Genomic DNA, 26,048 nt, shown 5'->3' with positions numbered 1-26,048 from the left:
GGCTGAGCTGAAAAACACAAATGAGGTTATTAGAGGAGAAGAGGGTGCTAGGGTCACAAGGTGAGTCCAGCGCTACACACGGCATATGCACGACAAAAGCACCACCGCTCTCAAAATCATCGCAGACATCACATTTTATGACCATCAACACATTTGCATTGCAATGATTTTCATTATGCCAGCATTATTTCTGAGACAATTTTAGAAATCATCTATCAAATATGATTGTTCGGATATGAGTGGGTGTGGCATCTATTGACTTTACAATACGCAATGGTATAAACTTTACTCACGTGGCATCATTTCAGGGTCTGCAGATGCGTCCGTAACTGTCCGGGTGTGCTTCCCCACGAGTACGAGCACCCGCTCCTCCATGTCAGTGATGTTGCTGGGGACTGGTGGCCCCCCACCCGTTCGCCTCTGCACAGACCTCATCGTCGATAGTTTCTTCTGTAAAAGGTGACAGGACAACGTGGCATGAGATCATTGCGTGATATCATTGCTAGGTACTGTCACAGACACTGATACAACACATAACTGGTAGATGTAATCATGATTATTATGAAAATTATCCTTCTTTACCTAAAGACATGCACCGTGACCGCAGGCTTTGAGTAAAACATTCCCAGTAAAAGTGAAAGACCTCACATCTGATGCTAGTCACTCATGACTGTTACAAATCAAATTATAGAAATACATAAGTACATGTAAATCAATGTAATACTTACTCTTGCGGATCCCACAAGGTCGTTCCATTGTTTGCGGCATTGGTTACCCTCATGCACCTCGTTGGTCACTGACGAGACCACCTCTGCTATCTCGGTCCATATTTTCTGGTATGCCTTTGGGGTGGGCTTCCCATGCCCTTTCTGTGTCAAATCACCCCAGCTTAACTCGACCTCCTGCAGGAGGGAGGCATTTGCCTCCCTCGTCCGAGAACCTCTTGGCTCTTTTGCGTCCTCCAATGTGCTCCTCTCCCACCTCACTGCTCTCTCCAGCATCAGTCTCCACAGCGTGCTGTGATGCCTCCTCCTCTCTTTCATTATTGGCCAAATTTGGGCAAACATGTGGCTGGTAACAGCTACTTTTTGTTTGCCTACTTGCTGTGAAGTTCTAAAGTCTCCCTCCTTCCTCTCAAAGCAGCCACACCACACCCAGCCACGTCTTCAGTCCCCCTGAGCTCCCTCTCTCTCTGTCTCCTCTTCTGCGTATGTCATGATGACCCTTGACCTCCAGAATCGTGGGAATCGAACGTTGCCATGCCGTTGATAAGCACGACGACACTTTACAGCAGAAGGTCAGCGAGATTTAATGCTACCGCCCATTTCATATCGCTCGCGGTAACGCCCATTTGCAAAAGTGGAGACTAGGTGGTTTGAGAATGGGCGAGAAGCCGGCGATCTAAAAATCCTTTTTTAATGCCCACGCCATAAATATCGCTCATTTTTGGGCGATAGCCACAAAAGTGGAGGTTCTAGCCCCATCTCCCTCATCCGACATGCCACCAAGATCATTCAGGGCGTCAAGTGTCTCCTCCTGACTGTGGTTGCCAGTCGTGTCAAGCGTGTCTGTCTCGTTCATGATGACACTCAGTGTATCATCTGCAATCATAAATGGGAGAAGGGTGCCATGAGGGTGAGGTGCTGCAATGCACTATGCAGCAAGCAGCTTGCACACAAGCGTAAGCAATAGCGAGGTAGGCCATTGCACTGTGAGGGAGAGATGGAATTGCACAAAGGCCTTCACTTACCCATGCTGCGCCCAGCGCCATCAGAGCAACCAGCAGCCACAGGGAGTCCAACGAGCTCGCCCACTAGCTGCTGCACCTGCTCCTCCAGATTAGTGAGCCGGACATTTTGGGATTCGCCCCCACCAGTGCTTGTTGCTGGGCACGGTTGTGCGCCACCTTGGCCTGCAAAGCAACGAAGGGTTGGCAAGTGGCAGTTTCCAGAGGCCTCGGCAATGAGTGCAAGTCTTTGTCGATTACATGCAGCTGTGAATCTGAGATATAAGGGATCCTCCATTGTGAGTGTGCGCACATACAGGCCCAGCAATCAACAACTACTTCAGCTACTATGTAGTGTTGGTGAGAAACAAGTGAAGGAGAGTCTGGCAGATGTAACGTGAGAAGTTAAGGGAACATATACTCACTTTCATCACTCGAATAAGGTCGGTTAGCCTTTTCCTGCCTTGGTTGGGGTGTGCTAGTGAATGGAGGTCCCCGAAACCTCCTCCGCAATCTCCCTCCAGGCATCTGTGAAGACGCTCCTACTTGGCCTCCCACCACTTTCAGGGAAGAGTAGCCGCTTCCTTCCCTCCACAGCTTCCATTAAAGTTTCCAGCTCCGCATCACTGAAGCGGCTGGCCCTCCTCAAACTTCCCCTTGCAGCCATTTCCTCTGATGCAAGTGAGAACAAAGTCATAATACAGCTGCAAAATTTAAGAAGGCCAGAAAGCAGCTGCATCATTAGGATCAAGTGGTTAGGAGTGGAATTTCGCGGTCCAAGCGCCACTCCGCTGCCACACCGCTGAAACCAGCCCATTGCACCAGTCATTACCACCCCGCTCCATTTTCCCGGAATTGCTCTCTTAATATCATCCCATCCATCTCGGCGGTGAGGGTCGCTAAAATGTGGTGTGGCGCCCCGTTTCGGGCGGAGGGCAATTTCGGCATCATACATGGCTCATTGCAATATGTTGGGCTAGAGTTTCTTCTTTGGGCACAAACTGGGCTTTAAAATGACTTTGAAAACTATACTGAACCATTTATTGGTTGTGTTGGTGTACACTTGTCAGTTTCTTAGTACGTTAAATATTTAAAAACTTTAAAACCAGTTGCCTAGGCGCCTAAAATAAACAGCTTCATTTGAAGAGCCTCCTCGAAGGGCTGCAAACGGGCGCAATTGTTGGGAACTGGCCAAGCACATTAATTCGGTCTGTGCGCATGACCAGATTTGTGGGCGGGGCTGGCTTCCAGTGCGTGTTTTTTAAACCAGTGTTAAAGATCGCGGAAACCCGGATGTAACTTGCGCTTAAAATTCCTTGATCTTTTACGCTGGTTTGGCTGATTTCAGGTGAAATGCAACGTAAACTAGCAGAACGTCTTGGCTATAGCAAGTCAATCTTGTTTAAAATGAGCTACTTATGTGTCCAAGGGCCTTAAGTGCTCCAGACTCATTAGGAGAAGCAAGCTATAAGGAATACCCTATAACAGAACATAAGAAGTTCTTAGTCGGAACTCGGTGCCAGTAGCCCACGCCTGAACTTGTGATCTGACTAACACCTTGATAGGGAGGGAACGTGAGTGGATCAGCTTGCTATCCAATAGACTTGTTTCATGACAGTGCACACTCCCTAGCAAATGCTCTCCTAAGGATACAAGAACTTGAAATGTTTTCCTTTACGGAACGAACGATCCAAGTTTTTACTTCTTCAACGTAGGCAGTTAGGGATAATTTTCATTTTATATTTGCTTGTTCCAGTTTTAAAATTGAATGCACACTATTTGCTGTGCCATTGAAAATGGTGTACTGATCTTTTCGCACAAAACAGTCAAAACCTATAAGCAATCACATCAGACTCCTCGAGGCCTTAATTTTTCAGCCCTTAATTTTCTTAGGCAGTCCCTCAGAGTCGAGGATGACTTGCTTTCACACTAACAATAGTTCTAGGGTGGCTGATGAGTCCAGTGTAGGATCTACAGACTCTGTCACAGGTGGGGCAGGTGGTGGTTGAAGGGGCGGTGGGGGTGGGGCAGGGGGGTGCTTGGTTGGTCGTACACTCCTTCCGCTGTTTGAACTTCACTTCGGCACGCTCCCGGTGAAGAGACTCAAAGTGTTCAGCGCCTTCCTGGATGCTTCTCCTCCACTTTGAGTGGTCATGGGCCAGGGATTCCCAAGAGTCGGTGGGGATGTTAGATTTTTTTCAAGGAAGCTATGAGGGTGTCCTTGAAGCGTTTTCTCTGCCCTCCTGGGGCTCGCTTGCCGTGATGGAGCTCGGAGTAGAGTGCCAGTTTCAGGAGTCTTGTATCAGGCATGCGGACTATGTGGCCCGCCCATCGGAGCTGATTGAGCGTGGTCAATGCTTCGATGCTGGGGATGTTGGCCTGAGAGAGAACACCGACGTTGGTACGCCTATCCTGCCAATGGATTTGCAGGATTTTGCGGAGGCAGCGTTGCTGGTATTTCTCCAGTGCTTTGAGGTGCCTACTGTACATAGTCCATGTCTCTGAATCATAAAGAAGGGTGGGAATCACTACTGTACTCCTGCTCCTATTTCTTATGTTCTTATTTTTATTGGTGAGTGCATTTTTGTTGTTTAGGTTCAATTTTTTTGCATTCCAACAGTAAACAACGCTTTAAAAGTACTTATACAAAAGCAAAATACTGTAGGTGCTGGAAATCTGAAATAAAAACAGAAAATGCTGGAAATGTTCAGAGTTAACGTTTCAAGTCATCGACTTGAAACATTAACTGTTTCTCTCACCACAGATGCTTTCTGATCTGCTGAGTATTTCTAGCATTTTCTGTTTATACTTTAAAGGTACTTCATTGGCTGTGAAGTGTTTTGGGACATCCTGAGATCACTATAGAAATACAAATCTTTCTTTTTTATTTCTTTCATAGCAAAACTTTGAACGGCAGCTCCTCAGGCATCACCCACACCTAGCTGCCTTGTATCGGTTTTTGGAAAATAGTGCAGCCGCTGCCTGTGATCTTCTGATACACATGCGAGGTACAACACCATGGGTGAAGACTCTAAAAATGTACCCTTTGGCCGAAATGTTAATTTGGAGGCTGGGTAGGGAGTGGGGATGGCTGGAAAGTGGTCAGGAAACCCAGGGGAAAGGGTTTCCCGCAGGCTCTGACGAATTTAACGGTGGGGCCTAATTATCATTTGGATTCAGTTTCCCGCCCGCAACTGGCCAGATGGACAGGCTGGCTGGCTATTGGGTGAGTAGGCCTGCAGCACCAGGCAACAGAGAGGTAGGAGGGAAGGATCCGGGTGAGGGGGGAAATCGGAGGGTGGAGGGGGATCAGGGGGCCAGAGGGGGGAGGTCAGAGGGTGATCAGGGGCAGGAGGTCAAAAGGCCGGAGGGGGAATTGGGAGCTGGAAGGGGAAGGTCGGAAGGCTGTAGGTGGATCGGGGACCAGAGGTGGGAGGTCGGAAGGCCGGAGGAGGATTGGAGGCCAGAGGTGGGAGGTCGGAAGGTCGGAGGTGGATCGGAAGCCAGAGGTGGGAGGTCGGAAGGCCGGAGGAGGATTGGAGGCCAGAGGTGGGAGGTCGGAGGTGGAACGGAGGCCAGAGGTGGAAGGTCGGAAGGCCGGAGGAGGATTGGAGGCCAGAGGTGAGAGGTCGGAAGGTCAGAGGTGGATCGGAGACCAGAGGGGGGAGATCTGAAGGTCGGAGGTGGATCGGAGGCCAGAGGTGGGAGGTCGGAAGGTCAGAGGTGGATCGGGGACCAGAGGGGGGAGGTCAGAAGGCCAGAGTGGAGAATCGGATGCCGAAATGGTGGCCGGCGGCCAGAGGGAAATCGGAGATCGAAGGCCTCGTGGGAGGGTGTCAGACACCTTGGTACAGTGGCCAGGGGTTGTCCAATTGTGGGGTTTTGCAAGGCAGGAATGCTGGATCCAGCAAGTAAGTGGAAAGGCACTCAGATCCTGGATGCAGCGTCCTCGCTTCCCTTTAGCTGGCAAGTTCCCTGAGGACTGGGAAACCCAGCCAGCCAGAGTTAAATTTAAAATGGTGAATCACCACGAGTCACGGAGCCTCATTATAATATTTAAAGTGCCAACCCACCTCCTGCGAGTGGGTGGCTGCCCATTCTGCCTCCTTTTAAACAGGGTTTCTATGGTTCTCCTAGATTTGGAGGAGAAAGAGCAGTTCTTGATAGGACAAGAAAGGCGGGTGGAACTTTACCTCACGCATTACATGTGCAGACAGTTCTTCCTGGGCATTTCAGAGGAGGTGGGTCTTCACCACATCCTGTTCATAAAGAATAACTATGCCATCACTTGGAGGCCAGATTGGAGAGAATCTGCACTACAGGTGTGGTTGTTCCCAAGCATGAATTAAACTTTTAGGTTACCCGATCTTTCTAAGCCACTACTGGTGACATACACCAACTCAATCGGGGGCAGTCCATGAACGCATCAAGCTTTGATTCTAAGGGGCAACACACTCATTAGACTCCCCGTGAAAAGGATGCATAAGCTCAATAGAACAGAGTCTAGATTTTCATCCCAATTTCCACCCATTTTTGGGTAGTTCAGGGATAAGATAGTGGAGGAAAATGGAGGAGGGAGTCCTGCCACTGAATCTTATAGCCTCTGCTGACCCAGGCTTCATACCCCTTCCCTCCACCACCACCCCCCCTCCCCCCCACTCCACCCCCTCCCCGCCTATCACAGCACCCTTGAAATTGATGACATCAGCAGCGGCTTCTGAATTTCACCCTTCCCTGCTGGGTCAGAAATGGCTGCACAGCTGACTGATGGAACGTTAAGAACTGAGGTCAGCCATTCAGCTGCTCAAGCCCGTTCTGCCATTTAGTTAGTTCATTGCTGGTCTGTAACGCAACTCCATTTACCGCATTTTCTCTATCCCTTGATAGCCTTACTTAACAGAAATCTCTCAAACTCATACTTGAAAATGTCAATTGTCCCAGCTTCCATGGCATTTTGGGGAGAGAGTTCTAGATTCTGATATCCTTTGTGTGAAGAAGTGTTTCCTGATTTCACTCCTGACTGGCCTGACTCCAACCTTAAGGTTACGGCCCCTAGTTCTGGAACCCCCACCAGAGGAAATGGTTTCTCTGGATCTACCCTATCCAATTGCTTTTTCATTTTCAAGACCTCGATTAGATCACCCCTCAACCTTCGAACTCAAGGGAATACAAACCAACTTTATGCAACCTGCCCTCATAACTTAACCCTTTAAGCCCTGGTATCATTCTGAGCTGCACCCTTTCCAAGGCCAACATAGCTTTCCTGAGGTCTGGTGCCCAAAACTGAACACGGTACTCCAGATGAGGTCTGACCAAAACTCTCTATGAGGTGAGATTCCAACATACTCATGTGCGGGTTTAATCATCCGGTCCAGCCAGTTTCCTGCTGGGAGAATCAGCCCTGTTATATTATAAGCTGCACATCTTCTCCCAAAGCCTTATGCCCTCTATCAAGTGCAGATTTGTTCCTTCAACCTTTGATTGTTTTAGCTATGTTTTTTTGCTGGGGTACAATGGAACACTCCATATAGGATCATGCTTCCAGATTATGCATTTCAAATTTATCAAAGTTCATATAAAAAGAAAAATAAAGAAAGACTTGCATTTATATAGCATCTTTCATGACCACCAGATGTCTCAAAGTGTTTTACAGCCAATGAAGTTTTTTGAAGTGCTGTCACTGTTGTAATATAGGAAATGCAGCAGCCAATTTGCACACAACAAGCTCCCACAAACAGCAATGTGATGATTACCAGATAATCTGTTTTTGTTACATTAATTGAGGGATAAATATTGGCCAGGACTCCGGGGATAACTCCCCTGCTCTTCTTCGAAATAGTGCCATGGGATCGTTTACACCCACCTGAGAGAGCAAACAGGGCCTCGGTTTAACGTCTCATCCAAAAGACGGCACCTGCTGGAGTGTCAGCCTAGATTTATGTCCTCAAGTTCCTGGAGTATACAGGGCCTGTGCTAATTCCAGAAAGTTATTACAGTGACAAGAGTTTCTGTTCGACCCCTGGATGATGCTACATTACCAAATATTGTATATTTAAAGTCAGGTGTTGATTTGTAGGAGGTAAGGGCTTGCTAACAGAGTGGTCTTTGTTGCTGAGCAAGAGAGATATATCTGGGTAAAGCGTCAAACATAACTGGGGAGTCATGGCTGACAACGTTGTACAATTGGTCCATGCAGTCAACTTACAGGATTTGAACAGCAGTGACATTCTGCCAGGTGATACGAACGGCAGTGATATTGAGATTTATTTCGTGGCATGTTATCGGAAATGGCACAGTTTGCAGTGGGACTTGAGTATACAGTGAGCACAGTTTTGAAAAAAGCATTTTTACTAAATATAATTTTATATCCAATGCAGATTAGCTATCAGATCACTGTTGAAAGAAAGGAAGCATTCTGATTGCCTATTACGGCCCTTTAACCTTCCCAGTTTGCTCACTTGGCTGACATGTGATTTTCAATTACATTTTTAGTTAACAACATAAGTTTCACATTCAACAAGAACATGCAGCATCATCCTACAAATATATGCAAACTGTGCTATTTCCGATAACGTGCCACGAAATAAATCTCAATATCACTGCCGTTCGTATCACCTGGCAGAATGTCACCGCTGTTCAAATCCTGTAAGTTGACTGCATGAACCAATTGTACAACGTTGTCAGCCATGACTCCCCAGTTATGTTTGACGCTTTACCCAGATATATCTCTCTTGCTCAGCAACAAAGACCACTCTGTTAGCAAGCCCTTACCTCCTACAAATCAACACCTGACTTTAAATATACAATATTTGGTAATGTAGCATCATCCAGGGGTCGAACAGAAACTCTTGTCACTGTAATAACTTTCTGGAATTAGCACAGGCCCTTTTGTGTTCTACTTTTCAAACATTCTATCAGAATTTCGGCTATGAATCAGAAGTATCAAAGGTTAAGATTAAGATGTAAATCAAGTCAATACAGCGGATGGTTACCCAATTTCTAGGTTTATCTTCTGGAATACAAAAATAACATGACACTGCGCAAACTCTCTTAATAATATGAGAAACCGGGACTGGAGTCCATTATATAAAAGCTTTTTTGTAAAGTTTCACCTAATCATTACAGAGTCATTAGGTATTCATCTCTATTTTGATAAACCCAGAAGAACTGATGAACTAGGAAGGCTGTCTCATTCAGCCTTCAGAATCAGTCGCTTCCAGCTCCTGAGCTCTCCATCAGAGGATTTGAAAACATGCCTTCCCTCAGCTATCCATCTCCAGCCAACCAAGATGGTAAAAAGACATATTGAATGGAATAATAATGCAGATAGTTATTAAGAAATACTTCTGTGTCATCCGTGGAGATGGTATTCCTCACAGTACCATTTCTGTTCACACCTACAATTCTACCTTATCCAGAAACAATGATCCTGCATTAAAACACATTTAAAGTGATCAGTCACTTCTCAACAGGTAGATATTAAAATGCATACAATTCTTATAGATGCAAGTATGAGTGTCTCTCCCTGAAAACTCGTTGGGAGTAAGGCCTCCCCCTCATACGTCTGTGACCTCTTCGATTGGCACATAATACTCTTGAATAAACCTTCTTCCAGCTCTATTAAACCTTCTTCCAGCTCTATTCTGCATCATATAAGTAGCTAGCAATATTGGTAGAGATATTTTAGGGCCCATTCCTTTAAATGTCCTGCAAATGTTGTCAAAATATCCTCAACTGTCCTCCAATTTTCTTAAATATCCTTAAAATGTCCTCCAATGTACTCAAATAATCCACTAAAAGCCTCAAATATCTTAAAATCTAACTCTGAACTCACAAAGATGTCTGTGCAAAACTCAGCCTTCTCTCATGTGGAATGGACAGCAGCTCCGTTTTTTAAAATGACGTCCGTAGCACTGGATTCGATCAGATAAGATCAGATAAGACTGCACTTTTCTCAGTGGTAATTTAGGGCAGTGGTAAAAATGGTGGTATTGATGAATTCGCCTCTGGTGGTAATTTTTGGTGGTATTTCGGTGTTGTACGTTTAATGGGCTGGATTTTCATCATTTAGCCCTACCATTGGTTTTCCAGTGGTGTTTCGGTGCTATTTAAAAATCGAGTTTTTTTTCACCACCGAAATACCATTCTCACTCAAAAGACGCTATTTTCATCAAATAAAACTGGTGGCAGGGCTAACTGTATTTCATTCTCGTTTTTCAATGTGCAACACTGGGTGGTATTTTTGAGCAGCATCATCAGTACCCGCCCACTGCTGCTCTCCCCGACATGGCCTTACCTTGGGTTGGCCACTCCTCCTCTCCCCATCGCCTCTGGTGTTCACTCCAAGGCCGGGTCGGCGTGCTGCTCCTTGCCGCCTCCGGTGCCGACTGCTTCCAGTGGTCGGCCGCTCCTCCTCTTCCCACCACCTCTGATGCTCTCTCCGAGGCCGGGGTGGCGTGCTCTCCCCAAAGTTCCCCCAATCTCCACCCCCCCCCGCCACCTACACCAGGTACTTATGAAGCCCACCCACCAGGTGTGTTGGTCCCCTGCACCCTTACTGACTTGGTCCCTTTGGCTAGCTGGCCCGGCTCAGTGGCATCCATGGCATCCTTTGGGGATGGGGACATGGGAACATGGGACATGGGGACATGGGACACTGTGGGGACACGAGACACGGGGCATGGGGACATGGGGACACAGGACACGGGTGCACGGGGACATGGGGCATGGGGACACGGACTATGGGGACAAATGGACACGGGACATGGGACATGGGGACATGCGGACACGGGGACACTGGACAGGGGACATGGCGAAATGGGGACACGGGGACATGCGGACACGGTGACACGGGACAGGGGACATGGGACACGGCACATGGGAACATGGGACATTGTGGGGACACGAGACACGGGACACGGGGACATGGGGAACATGAAGACATGGGGGACATGGGGACACAGGACATGCGGACATGGAACATGGGACATGGGGACACGGAGACACGGAGACACGGAGACACGGGGACATGATGACATGGGACACGGGAACATGGGGAATGGGGACACGGGACATGACGACATGGAACACGGGGACATGGGACACGGGGACATGGGGACACGGGGACATGGAGACAAGGGACACGGGACATGACGATATTGGACACGGGGACATGGGACACGAGACATGGGACACGGGGACATGGGGACACAGGGCACAGGGACACTAGCTCTTGTATAAACCTTCTTCCAGCTCTATTCATCATATAAGTAGTCAGCAATATTGGCAGAGATAATTTAGGCCCCATTCCTTTAAATGTGCTGCAAATGTTCTGAAAATGTCCTCAAATGTCCTCCAATTTTCTTAAATATCCTTAAAATGTCCTCCAATTTACTCAAATAATCCTTAAAAAGCCTCAAATAACCTTAAAATCTAACCCTGAACTCACATAAAGATGTCTGTGCAAAACTCAGCCTTCTCTCATGTGGAATGGACGGCAGCTCCGTTTTTTAAAATGGTGTCCAAAGCACTGGATTCGATCAGATAAGATCAGATAAGATAAGATCAGATAAGATTGCACTTTTCTCGGTGGCAATTTAGGCCAGTGGTAAAATGGTGGTATTGATGAATTCACCTCTGGTGGTAATTTTCAGTGGTATTTCAGTGTTGTACACTTGATGTCATCAAAATGGAAAAAAAAAAGATCGGTGGTATTTTTACCACCGGTGGTAAATCACTGATGAATTTAACATGGTGGTATTTTGGTGCAAAATTATGAAATCGGTGGTAATCTGCGATGAATTTACCACTGGTGGTATTTCCGGTGGTAAATGGGTTATAAATGAGTGGTAAATGGGTGGTAAATGATCGAAAAAATGACGACAATCCAGCCCCAAATGATTTGGACTGCAATAGAACTTCTATTGACATTCGCAGCCATGACTTCCCTTCAGCAAAATAAGGCACCATTGAAAAACTAGGAACAATACGATTGTTAATTATTTAAGAAAATTACACACACATAAATACATTAAGAGCAAGAGGATAACTAGAGAAAGAGTGGGGCTTATTAAAAGAAATGTGTGTGTGGAGGCAGAAGCTATGGGTATGATGCTTAATGAGTGTGGAAGAAGGTGTTTCCTGTTTCCTGTTTCTTGTATCCTGTATCCTATATCCTGTTTCCTGTTGGGTCCAGGGCAGGTGGAAGTTCCTCCCTGCAGAAACCTTCCACAACTTGCCAACCTCCGGGCCTATCGCTGCCAAGTGCGTTAATCCCTTGCTCCCCGTTGATTTCGGATTCGACTCCAAGCTGCGTTTCTGACCTCTGCCTGCTCACAGCCCTCGTCCAGGCAGGTAAGTGATTGGTAAGTATCTCTCGTTCTCTTTTATAATCAGATAAGTTTAATTAGAGGGATGGCAGGGCAGCTCAGTTCTGTGGAATGCATGTCCTGCGACGCGCAGCCTAGACAACCATGTGTGCAGGAGGTGTCTCCAGCTTCACCTATGCGAGCTCTGCCTTTCGGAACTTGAGCAGTGGGTGGAGTCACTACAGTGCATCCGCGAGGCTGAGAGCTATGTGGATAGCACGTTTCAGGAGGTGGTCACCCCGCAGCTTAAAAGCGTGCAGGCAGAGGGGCAGTGGGTGACCACCAGATGGAGGAAGAATGCTTTCCAGGTAGTGCATGAGCCCACCCCGAGTCCATCTCGCATTCCAATCGATATTCTCTTTTGAGCACCAGTGAGGGCGATGGTGCCTCTGGGGAGTGCAGCCGGAGGCCAATTCCAAGGTACCACGGGTGGCTCAACTGCATAAGGTGGTGGGGGGGGGGGGGGGGACAAAGAATAAAAGAGCTATAGTGGTAGAGGATTCAATAGTTAGGGGAATAGAGAGGCGTTTCTGCGGCTGTAGACGTGACTCCAGAATGGTATGGAATTCCCTGCCACGGAGAGTTGTTGATGGCAGTTCATTGGATATATTCAAGAGGGAGTTAGATATGGCCCTTACGGCTAAAGGGATCAAGGGGTATGGAGAGAAAGCAGGAAAGGGGTACTGAGGGAATGATCAGCCATGATCTTGTCGAATGGTGGTGCAGGCTCGAAGGGCCGAATGGCCTACTCCTGCACCTATTTTCTATGTTTCTATGGTATAGTGCCTCCCTGGTGCCAGGGTTCAGGATGTCACAGAGCGGATGTAGGGCATTCTGGCGAGAGAGGGTGAAAAGCTAGAGATTGTGCTTCATATCGGGACCAATAACATAGGTAGAAAGAGGGATGAGGTCCTGAAGGCAGAATTTAGCGAGCTCGGAGAAAAATGAAAGGGTTGGACCTCAAAGGTAGCAATCTCCAGGTTACTACCAGTGCCACGTGCTAATCAGTAACAGAATAGAAGGATAGAGAGGATGAACGCGTGGCTGGAGAGTTGGTGCAGGAGGAATGGCTTTAAATTCCTGAGGTATTGGGACTGCTTCTGGGGGAGGGGGGACCTATACAAACTGGATGGGTTGCAGCTCAACAGTACCAGGACCAATATCCTCGTGGGGAGTTTTGCTAGTGCTGTGGGGAGAGTTTAAACTAGCTTGGCAGGGGAATGGGAACCTGAGAACAAATTCAATACGGAAGGAAGTAAAGCTGAAATTGCAAAGCAAGAATGTAGAAAGTGAATTTGTAAGACAGAGGAAACAAGTGTTATTAAGTAGTAATCAAGGAGGTCTTCCTGTGCTAAATTGAATACTCTTCAATGCAATGAGTATAGCGAATAAGGCAAATGAGCTGAGAGCACAGGTAGACACTTGGGAGAATGACATTTTAGCTATTACAGAGACATGGCTGAAAGAGGGGCAGGTTTGGCAGCTCAATATTCCTGGTTACAGGATTTTTAGACAAGACAGAGAGGGGATTAAAAAGTGGGGTGGGGGGGGGGGTATTGAGTAAAGAAATGATTACAGCTGTGAGGAGGGATGATATGTTGGAGGGATCATTAAATGAGGCCATATGGGTCGAACTGAAAAATAAAAAAGGGGCGATCACACTGCTGGGCATGTATTATAGACCCCCAAAGAGTGGGAGGGAGATAGAAGAGCAAATATGTAGGCAACTTTCTGTGAAGTCCAAAAACCATAGGGTAGTAATAGTAGGGGATTTTAACTATCCTAATATTGATTGGGACAAAGAGGGTATAGAGGATATAGAAAATTCCTAAAATGCATTCAAGAGAACTTTTTTAGTAAGTACAAGTACAACATGGGAGGGGGCGGTTTTGGATTTAGTTTTGGGGAATGAGGCTGGGTAGGTGGAATGGGTATTAGTGGGAGAGCACTTGGGTACCAGTGACCATAATTCAGTCAGATTCAAGGTAGTTATGGATAAGGACAAGGATAGACCAGGAAAGAAAAGTCCCAAATTGGGGAAAAGCTAAGTTTGCTAAGCTGAAAAGTGATTTGGCCACAGTGGGCTGGAAACAGCTACTTAAGGTAAATCAGTGTCGGAACAGTGGGAGGCATTTAAGGAGGAGATCCAGAGGGCTCAGGCCAAACTATGAAAATTAACTAGCACGAAATATAAAAACAGATAGCAAAAGTTTCTACAGGTATATAAAAAGGAAAAGAGTGATTAAAGTAAATGTTGGTCCCTTAGAAGATGAGACCAGGGAATTAGTAATGGGGAACATGGAGATAGCAGAAACTCTGAACAAATATTTTGTATCAATTTCTACGGTAGAGGACACTAACAATATCCTAACAGTGGATAGTCAAGGGGCTATGGGCGGGAGGAACTTAACACAATCACAATCACTAAGGAGGTGGTACTCAGTAAGATAATGGGGCTAAAGGTGGATAAATCCCCTGGACCTGATGGCTTGCATCCTAGGGTCTTGAGAAGTAGCGGCAGGGATAGTGGATGCATTGGTTGCAATTTACCAAAATTCCCTGGATTCTAGGGCGATCCCAGCAGATTGGAAAACTGCAAATGTAACACCCCTATTTAAAAAATGAGGACAAAAAAAGCAGGAAACTATAGACCAGTTAGCCTAACATCTGTCATTGGGAACATGCTGGGGTCCATTATTAAAAAAGCAGTAGCAGGACACTTTAAAAGCAAAATTCGGTCAGGCAGAGTCAGCATGGATTTATGAAGGGGAAGTCATGTTTGACAAATTTGCTGGAGTTCTTTGAGGATGTAACGAACAGGGTGGATAAAGGGGAACCAGTGGATGTGGTGTATTGGAACTTCCACAAGGCATTTGACAAGATGCCACATAAAAGGTTACTGCACAAGATAAAAATTTGCGGGGTTGGGGATAATATATTAGCATGGATAGAGGATTGGCTAACTAACAGAGAACAGAGAATCGAGAGTTCATTCTTTGGTTGGCAACCAGTAACTAGTGGGGTGCTGCAGGGATCAGTGCTGGGACCCCAACTATTTACAATCTATATTAACGACTTGGAAGAAGGGACTGAGTGTAACGTAGCCAACCTAGTGAACCTTCTCGGAACTGCCTCCAAAGCAAGTATAGCCTTTCGTAAATATGGAAACCAAAACTGTACGCAAAATTCCAGGTGTGATCTCACCAATACCCTGTATAACTGTAGCAAGACTTCCCTGCTTTTATACTCCATCCCCTTTGCAATAAAGGCCAAGATTCCATTGGCCTTCCTGATCACTTGCTGTATCTGCATACTAACCTTTTGTGTTTCATGCACAAGGTCCTGCTGTACTGCAGCACTTTGCAATTTTTCTCCATTTAAATAATAACTTGTTCTTTGATTTTTTTCTGCCAAAGTGCATGACCTCACACTTTCTAACATTATACCCCATCTGCCAAATTTTTGCCCACTCACTTAGCCTGTTGCTGATTTTTTGTGTCTTCCTCACACATTGCTTTTCCTCCCATCTTTGTATCATCAGCAAACTCGTCCACGATGTCGACTGCGGCGATTCTCTTCTCCCCGGGTTCTGCCTCCACAATTGGGAAGTCACATTAGGCGATTTTCTCCCTCCAGAGACCTGCCACTGGAGCCTGGAAGGTGCGTTCGGGTTGTCTCAGCTGGATCATCTCCATGCAGTCGTGCTGAGCGGTCTGTGTCTCGGGTGCCGTGCTGGTCAGCTCATCGGTGTGGGGTCCACCCTCAGGTGAGGGCTTGCTTTGCCTCTGAGTGCAGAGGGCTTCGATCACTGGAGGGGTGAAGACTTCCCACTTCCAATGGATCTTCTCCATCCACTTTCTGCCGAGCAGCGTTGGTCCATCACCTGCAACAATCCACAGAGGTAACTTGTGCACCGCGCCATCATGGAGTACCTTTACATTCACACTACCAACGACTGGAATGATTTCATTGGTGTAGGTGCACAGCTTTGCCTGAACCGGGGCCAACTCGGGTTGTTCAGCTGGATTGTCCCATAGCCTCTCAAAGGCTCCTTGATTCATCACTGATTGGCTTGCCCCCGTGTCCACTTCCATGAAGACTGAACTTCCCTCTATCTCGACTTCCATCTTCAGCGGGGAGCACTCGGTAGTGCAGGTAAACATGCTATGTACCTCCCCGTGGGACTGGGTTGCCTCTCTGTCTAACAATTCATAATCCACGCTGGATTCATGGCCATCTGCGGACTCCTCATCAACACACTGAGTCCTATTTCTCTTACACATTTGCTGGAGGTAGCCCTTTGTGCTGCAGTCTTTACAAATATAGTCTTTAAAACAGCACTGGTAAGCCCTGTGATTCCCTCCGCAACGCCAGCATGGAGCTACTCAATTAGTTCCCCTCGGCGGCCTCTGAGCCAAGGAACTCAGGGGGCCTGTTCTCTCTTCCCCGAGAGGGTTCGCGCTCTACAATCCAGCTCTTGAACGGTGCCACTCGGTGCACAGTACCTGCCAGGTTTGAGTCCTGAGGGTGAGACATCTGCCTAGAGCCACAGGTTGAAGTCATGAATGACTGGCTCACAGAGATGGCCTTCTGCAGTGTGACTGTGGTATCCGCCGACAGTAGCTTGTGAAGAAGGCCCTCATGGCCAATTCCAATGACAAAAATGTCTGGCAGTGTTTCGTTGAGGTGGGTGCCGAACTCGCACTGTACCGCCAGCCTCCTGAGGTCTGCGGCATACTTCGCGACTTCCTGGCCTTCGGGTCGTCGGTGGGTATAGAACTGGTGTCTGACTGTGAGGATGCTCTCCTTGGGCTTGTGTTGCTCCTGGATCAGGGTTACGAGCTCCTTGTACGACTTGGTCGTTATCTTCGCTGGTGCCAGCAAGTCCTTGACGAGGCCACAGACGTTGGGACCACAACTGGTTAGCAGGATAAAGCGGCGCTCATCAGCCAGTGCGGCCGGGTCGTCTCCTGCCAGGTCATTTGCTGTAAAAAAGTGTTCTAGCCTCTCCACAGAGGTGTCCCAATCATCACCATCGGTAAACTGCTGCAATGTACCAAGGGTAGCCATTTCCACGTGAAAGTTCGTAATCTCGTCACCAGTTGTTGTGTCCTTAGATGCTCTAACAATGACTCCACGAGGCAGTGTGTTGTACTTGAACTGTAGTGACCTTAGTCCTTTATTAGTTAACTCCAGAGTGAGGATCACACCTGGTGGCCTGCCTTTTATACTAGGCCAGGCACACCTGAACAGTAACGTATGGGTCTCCCACTGCTCTGCCCTCTGGTGGCATACCTTAAGTTAGTACCAACAGCAGCCATGTAGGATACATGACAGGCATGGTGCAGGAGGACTGGAGGACTGCTAATGTGGTACCCTTGTTTAAGAAGGGAGAAAGGGATAGGCCGAGTAATTACAGGCCTGTCAGCCTAACCTCAGTGGTGGGGAAATTATTGGAAAATATCCTGAAGGACAGAACAAATCTACATTTAGAAAGGCAAGTATTAATCAGGGACAGCCAGCTAGGTTTGTAAAGGGAAAGTCGTGTCTGACTAACCTGATTGAATTTTTCGAGGAGGTAACCAGGAGGGTCGATGGGGGTAGTGCATACGATGTACTATATATGGATTTTAGCAAAGCTTTTCAAAAAAGTCCCACATGGCAGACTGTTCACGAAGGTAAAAGCCCAAGGGATCCAGGGCAAAGTGGCAAGTTGGATCCAAAATTGGCTATGAGGTAGGAAGCAAAGGGAAATGGTTGATGGATGTTTTTGTGACTGGAAGGATGTTTCCAGTGAGGTTCCGCAAGACTCAGTATTGAGTCCCTTGCTTTTTGTGGTGTACATCAATGATCTAGATTTGAATATAAGGAGTATGAGTAAGAAGTTTGCAGATGACACTAACATTGGCTGTGTGTTTAATAATGAAGAGGAAAGTCATGGGCTGCAGGAGGATATCAATCTACTGGTCAGGTGGGCAGAGCAGTGGCAAATGGAATTTAATTTGGAGAAGTGTGAGGTAATGCACTTAGTGAGGGCTAATAAGGAAAGGTTATACACATTAAACGGTAGGCCATTTAGAAGTGTAAATGAACAAAGGAACTTTGGAGTGCTTGTCCACAGATCCCTGAAAGTAGCAGGTTAGGTGAATAAGTTGGTTAAGAAGGCATACAAAATGCTTGCCTTTATTGGCCAAGGCATAGAATACAAGAGCAGGGAGGTTATGCTTAAATTGTATAATGCACTGGTTAGGCCACAGCTGGAATACTGCGTGTAGTTCTAGTCGCCATATTATAGGAAGGATGTGATTGCATTGGAGAGGGTGCAGAGGAGCTTTACGAGGATGCTGACTGGAATGGAGAATCTTGGACAGATTGGATAGGCTGGGTTTGTTCTCCTTGGAACAGAGGAGGCTGAGGGAAGACCTCATTGATGTGTATAAAATTTTGAGGGGCCTGGATATAGTAGATAGCAAGGACCCATTTCCCTTGGTGGAGAGGTCAATTACAAGGGGGCATAGGTTTAAGGTGGCTGGTGGAAGGTTTAGAGGGAATTTGAGGGAAAGCGTCTTCACGCAGCAGGTTGTGGGGGTCTAGAACTCACTGCCTGGAGAGGTGGTAGAGGCTGAAACCCTCACCACATTTAAAAGGTGCTTGGATGAGCTGGTAAATGGGATTAGACTGGATAACCCCTTATTGGCTGGTGCAGACACGATGGTAAGTACATCATACGGAATCTTATACAGCCAGAGGGATCTCCTGGACTAGTTTCGATCGTCTGGATGGGTCGGCGAAGAATTTTCCCAGATTTGTTCCCCCAATTGGCCTGGGTTTTTATCTGTTTTTTTGCCTCTAGCAGGAGATCGCATGGCTCTGGATGGGGTGGAGTGTAAAATGTTGCGATACATGGGGTATCGCATTTGAGTGGGGCGGACTGGTTGGGCCGCATGCTTTATACCTGTCCGACATTGTTCATTGTTCATTGGTTTTTAAGTAACCTTTAGTAACTGGGCATGCGCGCCCGTCGCAGTCACGTAAAAAACGTCTTTTTTTTTCACGCATGCGCAGAAGAAGGGGGCATCATTTTTTCACGCAGTCATTAGGCTCCACCCTCAGAAGCTAAAGGACAGGCTGCATGGTGCCAATTTTAAAAAATAGAATGGGGAATCTTGCAAGTTTGGAGTAGTCGGGCCAAAAAAAACAAGCGTAACTCTTGTAATACGCCAAAAAACGGCATTGGGGAAAATTGAGCCCAGAAATAGGCAGAGAAAGGATTACAAGATGTTATGATACTCAAAGAAGAGTTATGTTTTCAATTGGTGAACGTCACCACCTCGAAAAATATATCACAGAATATCAATGAAAATCAGCGTCAAAAGGTAGCCTATAAATGGTAACGATCACTATCTTGTACTTTCATCGTAAACAATTCAGATTGCCACAACAAAGCTCCAGTGCTCCCAAAACATTATACTACAGACAATTCATACTCCATTTGTTTATAGATTGTCTGAGCCAATGACCCAAAAATTCCGAAGCTTCTATGGGCCCGGCAGGGAAGGCATCGGAAAAGCCGGTTTTCAGCGCGCAATGCGCATGCACTGAAAACCGGCTTTTCCGATCTGTCAAGCTGGAACTTGACAGATCATAGCCAGATCGGGAGCGAGGACATTTGTACGTGCAAATTTGCGATATTTACGCATACAAATGTCCTCAAAAATCTTACGCCTGAAAAAGCAGGCGCTTGGCCTACTTTTACAGGCGCAAGTGGTTTAAAACACACAAAAACATATAAAAATAAAGTTATAAAAACATATTTTATTGTTAAAAACCCTCCCCACAATGGTAAGTTTATTTTAAAGCATAATTAAAAAAAAATTTTTTTAAATCGGGAAAATATTTTTTTTTATAAGACAATAATAACTTTAATTTAAATGAATCTTAAATATGTAGTTTATATTTTCTATTTTTTATTAGTGTTTTGGGAGTTTGGGGGGTTTCTTATTCATAGTATTAGGAGTTTCGGACTTATGAAACTCCTATTACTATGAATGAGAATATACTATACCTGATTAGCTGCCCAGAGCCATGTGACTCCAGCTCCAGGCCTGCACATGTCCCGACGTGCACGCGCTGCAATGCACAGCAAGAGAAGGCCTGTGCATCGGAAAGTCGAGCGGGTGCAGCACCTTCAGGTAGGTGCATATTTTTTCTCTAAAATCTAGTCGAACGCCCGCGAGAAGGAGAAAGCGGAATTTCTGGGCCAATATTTATCCCTCAATCAACATCACTAAAACAGATGATCTGGTCTTTATTACATTGCTGTTGGTGGAAGCTTGCTGTGTGCATATTGATTGCCGTCTTTCCTACATTACAACAGTGACTGCACTTCAAAAGTACTTCATTGGCTGTAAAGCGCTTTGGGACATCCGGTGGTCGTAAAAGGTGCTATATAAATGCAAGTCTTTTGTTTTTTCTTTCAGGAAGTGAGTAAAGGTTTTGTGGTAGAATGTCTATCCAACAGTAAAACAGAAATCTAATTCATGTTGTACTAATTATAGCATCAAGGTTTCTGCCAACTCTCTCTCTGTTGCTTCACTAGACTTTGCACACGTCAGGCTAACTACACTGTGGAAGTATTTGTCCCAAAGCTAAAAACCTGGCTGATAATCTGTGGTGTAGTATGTAACAGAAACTTCACAGCATTTATTTATAAATATAAATACACTTGGATCATACAAATTTTGCACATGAGATACAGTTTCAGTACTTTGTTTTCATTGAAGCGTAGGAAACATAGGGACAGATGTAGGCCATTCAGCACCTCGAGCCTCTTCCGCCATTTACATAGAAACATAGAAAATAGGTGCAGGAGTAGGCCATTCGGCCCACCATTCAATAAGATCATGGCTGATCATTCCTTCAGTACCCCATCCTCATTTAATTCATGGCTGACCTGTGTCTTATCTCCATCTACGTATCTTGGTTCCTTAAACATTGGGCCGAAAATTCCGGCCTTGCCGGGTCCATACAGATCCGGAGAGGTCTCGCAAAAGCCAGTTTTCGGGGCGCCGAGAATCAGCTTTTCAGATATGTCAAGATCGCTCTTGACAAATCCTCCACATCTCGGGAGAAGGACATCCGCATGGGAGAGATTGGGCTATTTGCCCAACTCATGCCAGCAAAAGTCCTTCAAACTTTTACGCCTCGTGAAAGCAGGCACACAACTTACTTTTACCAGCGTAAGAGTTTTAAAATATGTAAAAATTAAATTTAAGCACTCATTTTTATATTAAAAACCTTGTCCATTAAAGTAAGTTTATTTTTAACACTATTAAAACACATTTACACAAATTCCAAAAAATATTTTTTTTTTCTCAAACACTTAATTACATTTAATTTCAATTAATTTTAAATATGTGAGGTGTTTTATTTATTTATAATGCTGTGTTTCGGTGTTTTAGGGATTATTCTCATTGATAGTAATGGGAACTCATACAAATGGAGTTCCCGTTTTTATTAATGAGAATACTGCACAGTGATTGGTGGTCCAGGCCCATGTGACTCCAGACAACTTCCCATGCGCTGCGCAGCGATATTAGGCCTTCGACTGGGATTTTACGTTCCTCCGGGATCACCGGGTACTTTCGTACATTTATTTTGGATCGGAGGTGTTCTACGAATGAAGCCTCCCTCGCAATTCCCCTCCCCACCCCCCACCCTCCTCCCCACCTTCCCCCCCCCCCCCCACCCCAATAATACCCTTACCTAACAAAAATATATCCTCCACACATAGACCCACACTCCTCGGTATCCACAAACAGACCCACACTCCTGGATCTCCACACACAGACCCAAACTCCGGGATCTCCACACACAGGGCCCAAGTTTCCACATGATTTGCGCCTGATGTTTAGGGCAACTGGTGGAGAACGGACTATCTTAGAAATCGCAATTCTCCACATTTTTTTTTCTGCAGTTCTAGTCAGGTGGAACAGTTCTACTTTGGAACAGAATTTTTTCTTCAAAAGGGGGCGTGTCCGGCCACTGACGCCTGATTTGAAAGTTTCCACAGTGAAAACATACTCCAAACTAAAGTAGAATGGAGCCAGTGAAGATTTTTGTAGAACTGAAAAAACCTGTTCTACACATTAAAAAATCAGGCGCAGGTTACAAATTAGGCGTCCAGAATGAGGTGGGGGGGGAGGGGGGGGGAAGGGAACTCATTAAATTCTACAATAAATCCTTATTTATACTTCTATAAATATTATACAAATAAATCCAACCTGAATAAACATTTATAAGCCAAGAAAAGATTAAATAAACCATCTTCCTACCTGTGTGAAAGTGCTTCAGCCAGGGAGAATTCTGCAGCCGTTCGTGCCGCTGAGCGGGAGGGAGGGGGAGAGAGAGAGAGAGAGAGAGAGAGAGAGAGAGAGAGAGAGAGAGAGAGAGAGAGAGAGAGGGAGGGAGAGAGAGAGAGGGGGAGGGAGGGAGAGAGAGAGAGGGGGAGGGAGGGAGAGAGAGAGAGGGGGAGGGAGGGAGAGAGAGAGAGGGGGAGGGAGGGAGAGAGAGAGAGGGGGGAGGGAGAGAGAGAGAGGGGGAGGGAGAGGGGGGGGGAGCGGGTGTCGGGTCGGGTCTGGTCGGCGGGGGGGGGGGCAGCGGGTGTCGGGTCGGGTCCGGGGGGGGGGGGGGGGGGCGAACAGGAGCTGGCCGTGGGAGGAGCCTTATTCACGCAGCCCCAGTGAGGCCATTCAGCCAGGGCTAGGGGCTGCGTGCTTCGGGCCCCTCCCACACAGTTCGGCGCCTGGAGCTACTGCACTTGCGTGCCGACTGTAGCGCGCATGTGCAGAGGTCCCGGGTTTTCAGCGCAGGGACCTGGCTCCGCCCCCCCACAGCTCGTGCTGGCTGCGCCGAGGGCCAGAGGACCTGCAAGTAGGTGGAGAATACCGAGGATTTTTTTAGGCGCCGTTTTAGGCGCGAAAAACGGGCGCCCAGCTCGTAGGGGCGCCTGTTTTTTTTCTTGTGGAAACTTGGGCCCACAGACCCACACTCCGGGATCTCCACACACAGACCCACATTCCGGGATCTCCACACACAAACCCAAACTCCGGGATCTCCACACACAGACCCACACTCCTGGATCTCCACACACAGACCCACACTCCGGGATCTCCACACAGAGACCCACACTCTGGGATCTCCACACACAGACCCACACTCCTGGATCTCCACACACAGATCCAAACTCCGGGATCTCCACACACAGATCCAAACTCCGGGATCTCCACACACACACCCACACTCCTGGATCTCCACACACAGACCCACACTCCTGGATCTCCACACACAGACCCACACTCCTGGATCTCCACACACAGACCCACACTCCTGGATCTCCACACACAGACCCACACTTCTGGATCTCCACACACAGACTCACACTCCTGGATCTCCACACACAGACCCATACTCCTGGATCTCCACACACAGACCCACACTCCTGGATCTCCACACACAGACCCACACTCCTGGATCTCCACACACAGACCCATACTCCGGGATCTCCACACACAGACTCACACTCCGGGATCTTCACACACAGACCCACACTCCGGGATCTTCACACACAGACCCATACTCCGGGATCTCCACACACAGATAAACAGACCTGGTTCTTGATTTTTCAATCATTTCTAAAGTTTTTTTTGCTAACTTATACACAAAAATTGACAAAATTGTAAATATAAATGATTTCTTGAAATAAAGTTTGTCTGATTTGGTTCTGTAGATCTTAAAGCTTTGCATGAAAGTACCCCCTTTTTATTTGAAAAGCCGTAATGAAGTATACCAAAAAAAATGAAAGCTTAGAGTCAGTGTTGGGAGTGTGGTATGGCATTCATTTAATACCCGTTTCAAAATGGCTGTGAGCACAATTTGTAGTGCAGGCACTGAAGCACTCAATTCATGTAGTAGGTCAATTAAACCAGGAGATTAAGCACTTAAGGGCAACACATCGTTCATTCAATGTATACATCTTGTTCTATTGAGACAGGCATTGTGGAGACAACTGGAGTCATTCAAAGGTGAACTGTTCACATTTGTTTTCCACATACTATTTTTTGGGGCATTAATTGGGATTGTGTTCGGTGCTCCATCAAACTGGATTTGGCTCAGGAGATCCATGCATAGCAGGAAAGGTGACGCCAACCATCATGGAAGGAAGACACGCTGTCAAGTTTCGTTGCTCTCAACAGAGTAGGTCTTGCATACCTCGAGACTGCTGTCTGGTAATGACAGTAAAGATGTGCCATAGAGGGTTAAGTTTTAGCAAGAAGGCATTGACATAGAAGTGTGATCTCCTTCAGGAGGTCTGCCGGACTATGCAATGTCCGTGCAGCACTGGCAATGGTCATCACTGTCAGTGTAACCCTCAATTTTCACATGGCAGCCTTCCAGGTGAGCACTGAGATTTTGTGATGTCTACTTGTATCAAGGTTATCCCAGATACATCATTTAGCAGGGCCAACAATGCCATCATATTTGCCACTGACCAACAGCAGCAATCTGAGAGAGAAACATAATCCTATAGAACGCGAGGTCCAGAGGGAATTCAACTGCCTTCACGTTGTCACTCAGGGGGTTTTCTGCAGAATGTCATGCTCTATCTGACTTGAAAGGATTTTTTTTATTTTTCACTGTGGACATAATATGTACCCACGAGCATAAAAGGCTGCAGGCCATGCCTGCTTTACTGGCAAACTCACGCAATACCTTCACTTTAAGATTAACAGTGCCATTCTTACTGAAAGTAGAATGATGAATGGATGGGCAGCTCTAGGGAACCTTCCTTGCAATAAAGTTACAGTGCCTGAAAGGTAAAATTAGCTTTCCCATGTTCAGCTATTTTTTCTCTCTCTCGGTAAACCATTGGCTTTGCCTTCCCATTGCTGTATCAGGTGCTCGACTGTCTCCCAATCCCAGTTCACAGATGTCTGTGTCGTCATTTTCATTGGCTGGCCCATATAGCCCATGTTTTCGCACGTGGACTGAAAACAGAAAAATCAAGAGACTTCATTGGTGCCTGAAAAACCTATCTATCCCATAGTTAATCCCCGATTAGAAATTCAATAGCTATTTTTCAGCTTAAAAGAGAAAATTAAGCAAATCAGGAAGTAGTGATTAGCGGAACACCATTGCCTGCAAGTTCCCCTCCAAGTTACACATCATCCTGACTTGGAAATATATTGCCATTCCTTCATCGTCACAGGGTCAAAATCCTAGCACTGCCTCCATAACAGCACTGTGGGAGTACCTTCACCACATGGGACTGCAGTGATTCAAGAAGGCAGCTCACTACCACCTTCTCACGGGCAATTAGGGATGGGCAATAAATGCTGGCCTTACCTTGCCATGAATTAATTTTTTTTTTTAAATGTCCGTGCAGCCTGGAGAAGCAGCACTGTTCCTCCTGGCTTCACAAAAATACTGTGGGCTGCTGCCGGCCCAGGCCCATCCCCCCTCCTCTGCTTTGCCCCTTCCCCCTTCCCCCAGGACTCACCCACGAGCCAGCTCATTGTTTGAACTGGCCGCAATTGGTCAGGCCCCAATCAACGAACTGTATCAGGACACCAGATTGGCATCCACAGCTCACCTGTTTAAATGAGGCCCGAGGCTCAACTTCAATTGGGCCTAAGGCCAAAGTTTTCGGACATGCATTCCGATCACGGCACCTGTGCAAGTTGAATATCTCCCCCTATGAGTCTGCGAACCTTTCTATCCTTTTGACCCAGCGACGGTGAAGGAATGGCAATATATTTTGAAGTTAGGATGGTGTGTGACTTGGAGGGGAACTTGGAGGTGGTGGTGTTACCATGTGCCTGCTGCTGTTGTCCTTCAAGGAGGTAGAGGTCTCGGGTTTGGGAGGTGCTGCCGAAGAAGCCTTTCAAAACTGTCAT

At 46.7% G+C, this 26,048-nt stretch overlaps 2 protein-coding genes across 4 annotated transcripts in view; both read right to left on the bottom strand.

Moving 5' to 3' along the window:
• Window positions 1-26,048, bottom strand: part of LOC139263065 (solute carrier family 22 member 4-like) — a 191,827-nt gene that overhangs the window by 162,543 nt on the left and 3,236 nt on the right. The gene's annotated exons all lie outside the window — the stretch shown is intronic.
• Window positions 1,441-26,048, bottom strand: LOC139261041 (uncharacterized). The gene is made up of 4 exons (XM_070877055.1): window positions 25,964-26,048; window positions 10,023-10,226; window positions 1,751-1,912; window positions 1,441-1,601 (listed from the first exon to the last, which is right to left on the bottom strand). The coding sequence occupies exons 1-4, from the start codon at window positions 26,046-26,048 to the stop codon at window positions 1,441-1,443; spliced, it is 612 nt and encodes a 203-aa protein (XP_070733156.1).

The sequence above is a fragment of the Pristiophorus japonicus genome, chromosome 1 (genome assembly GCF_044704955.1).
Source record: "Pristiophorus japonicus isolate sPriJap1 chromosome 1, sPriJap1.hap1, whole genome shotgun sequence".
NCBI lineage: Eukaryota > Metazoa > Chordata > Chondrichthyes > Pristiophoridae > Pristiophorus > Pristiophorus japonicus.
This window is presented reverse-complemented; position numbering and strand designations above follow the sequence as displayed.

Coding starts and splice junctions, on each gene's coding strand:
- LOC139261041 (XM_070877055.1), bottom strand. CDS start 26,048: ATGACAGTTTTGAAAGGCTTCTTCGGCAGCACCTCCCAAACCCGAGAC. Junction 10,227..25,963: donor ACAACAGCAGCAGGCACATG/GTAACACCACCA, acceptor TACCTGGTGTAG/GTGGCGGGGGGGGGTGGAGA. Junction 1,602..1,750: donor TGGCGCTGGGCGCAGCATGG/GTAAGTGAAGGC, acceptor TTATGATTGCAG/ATGATACACTGAGTGTCATC.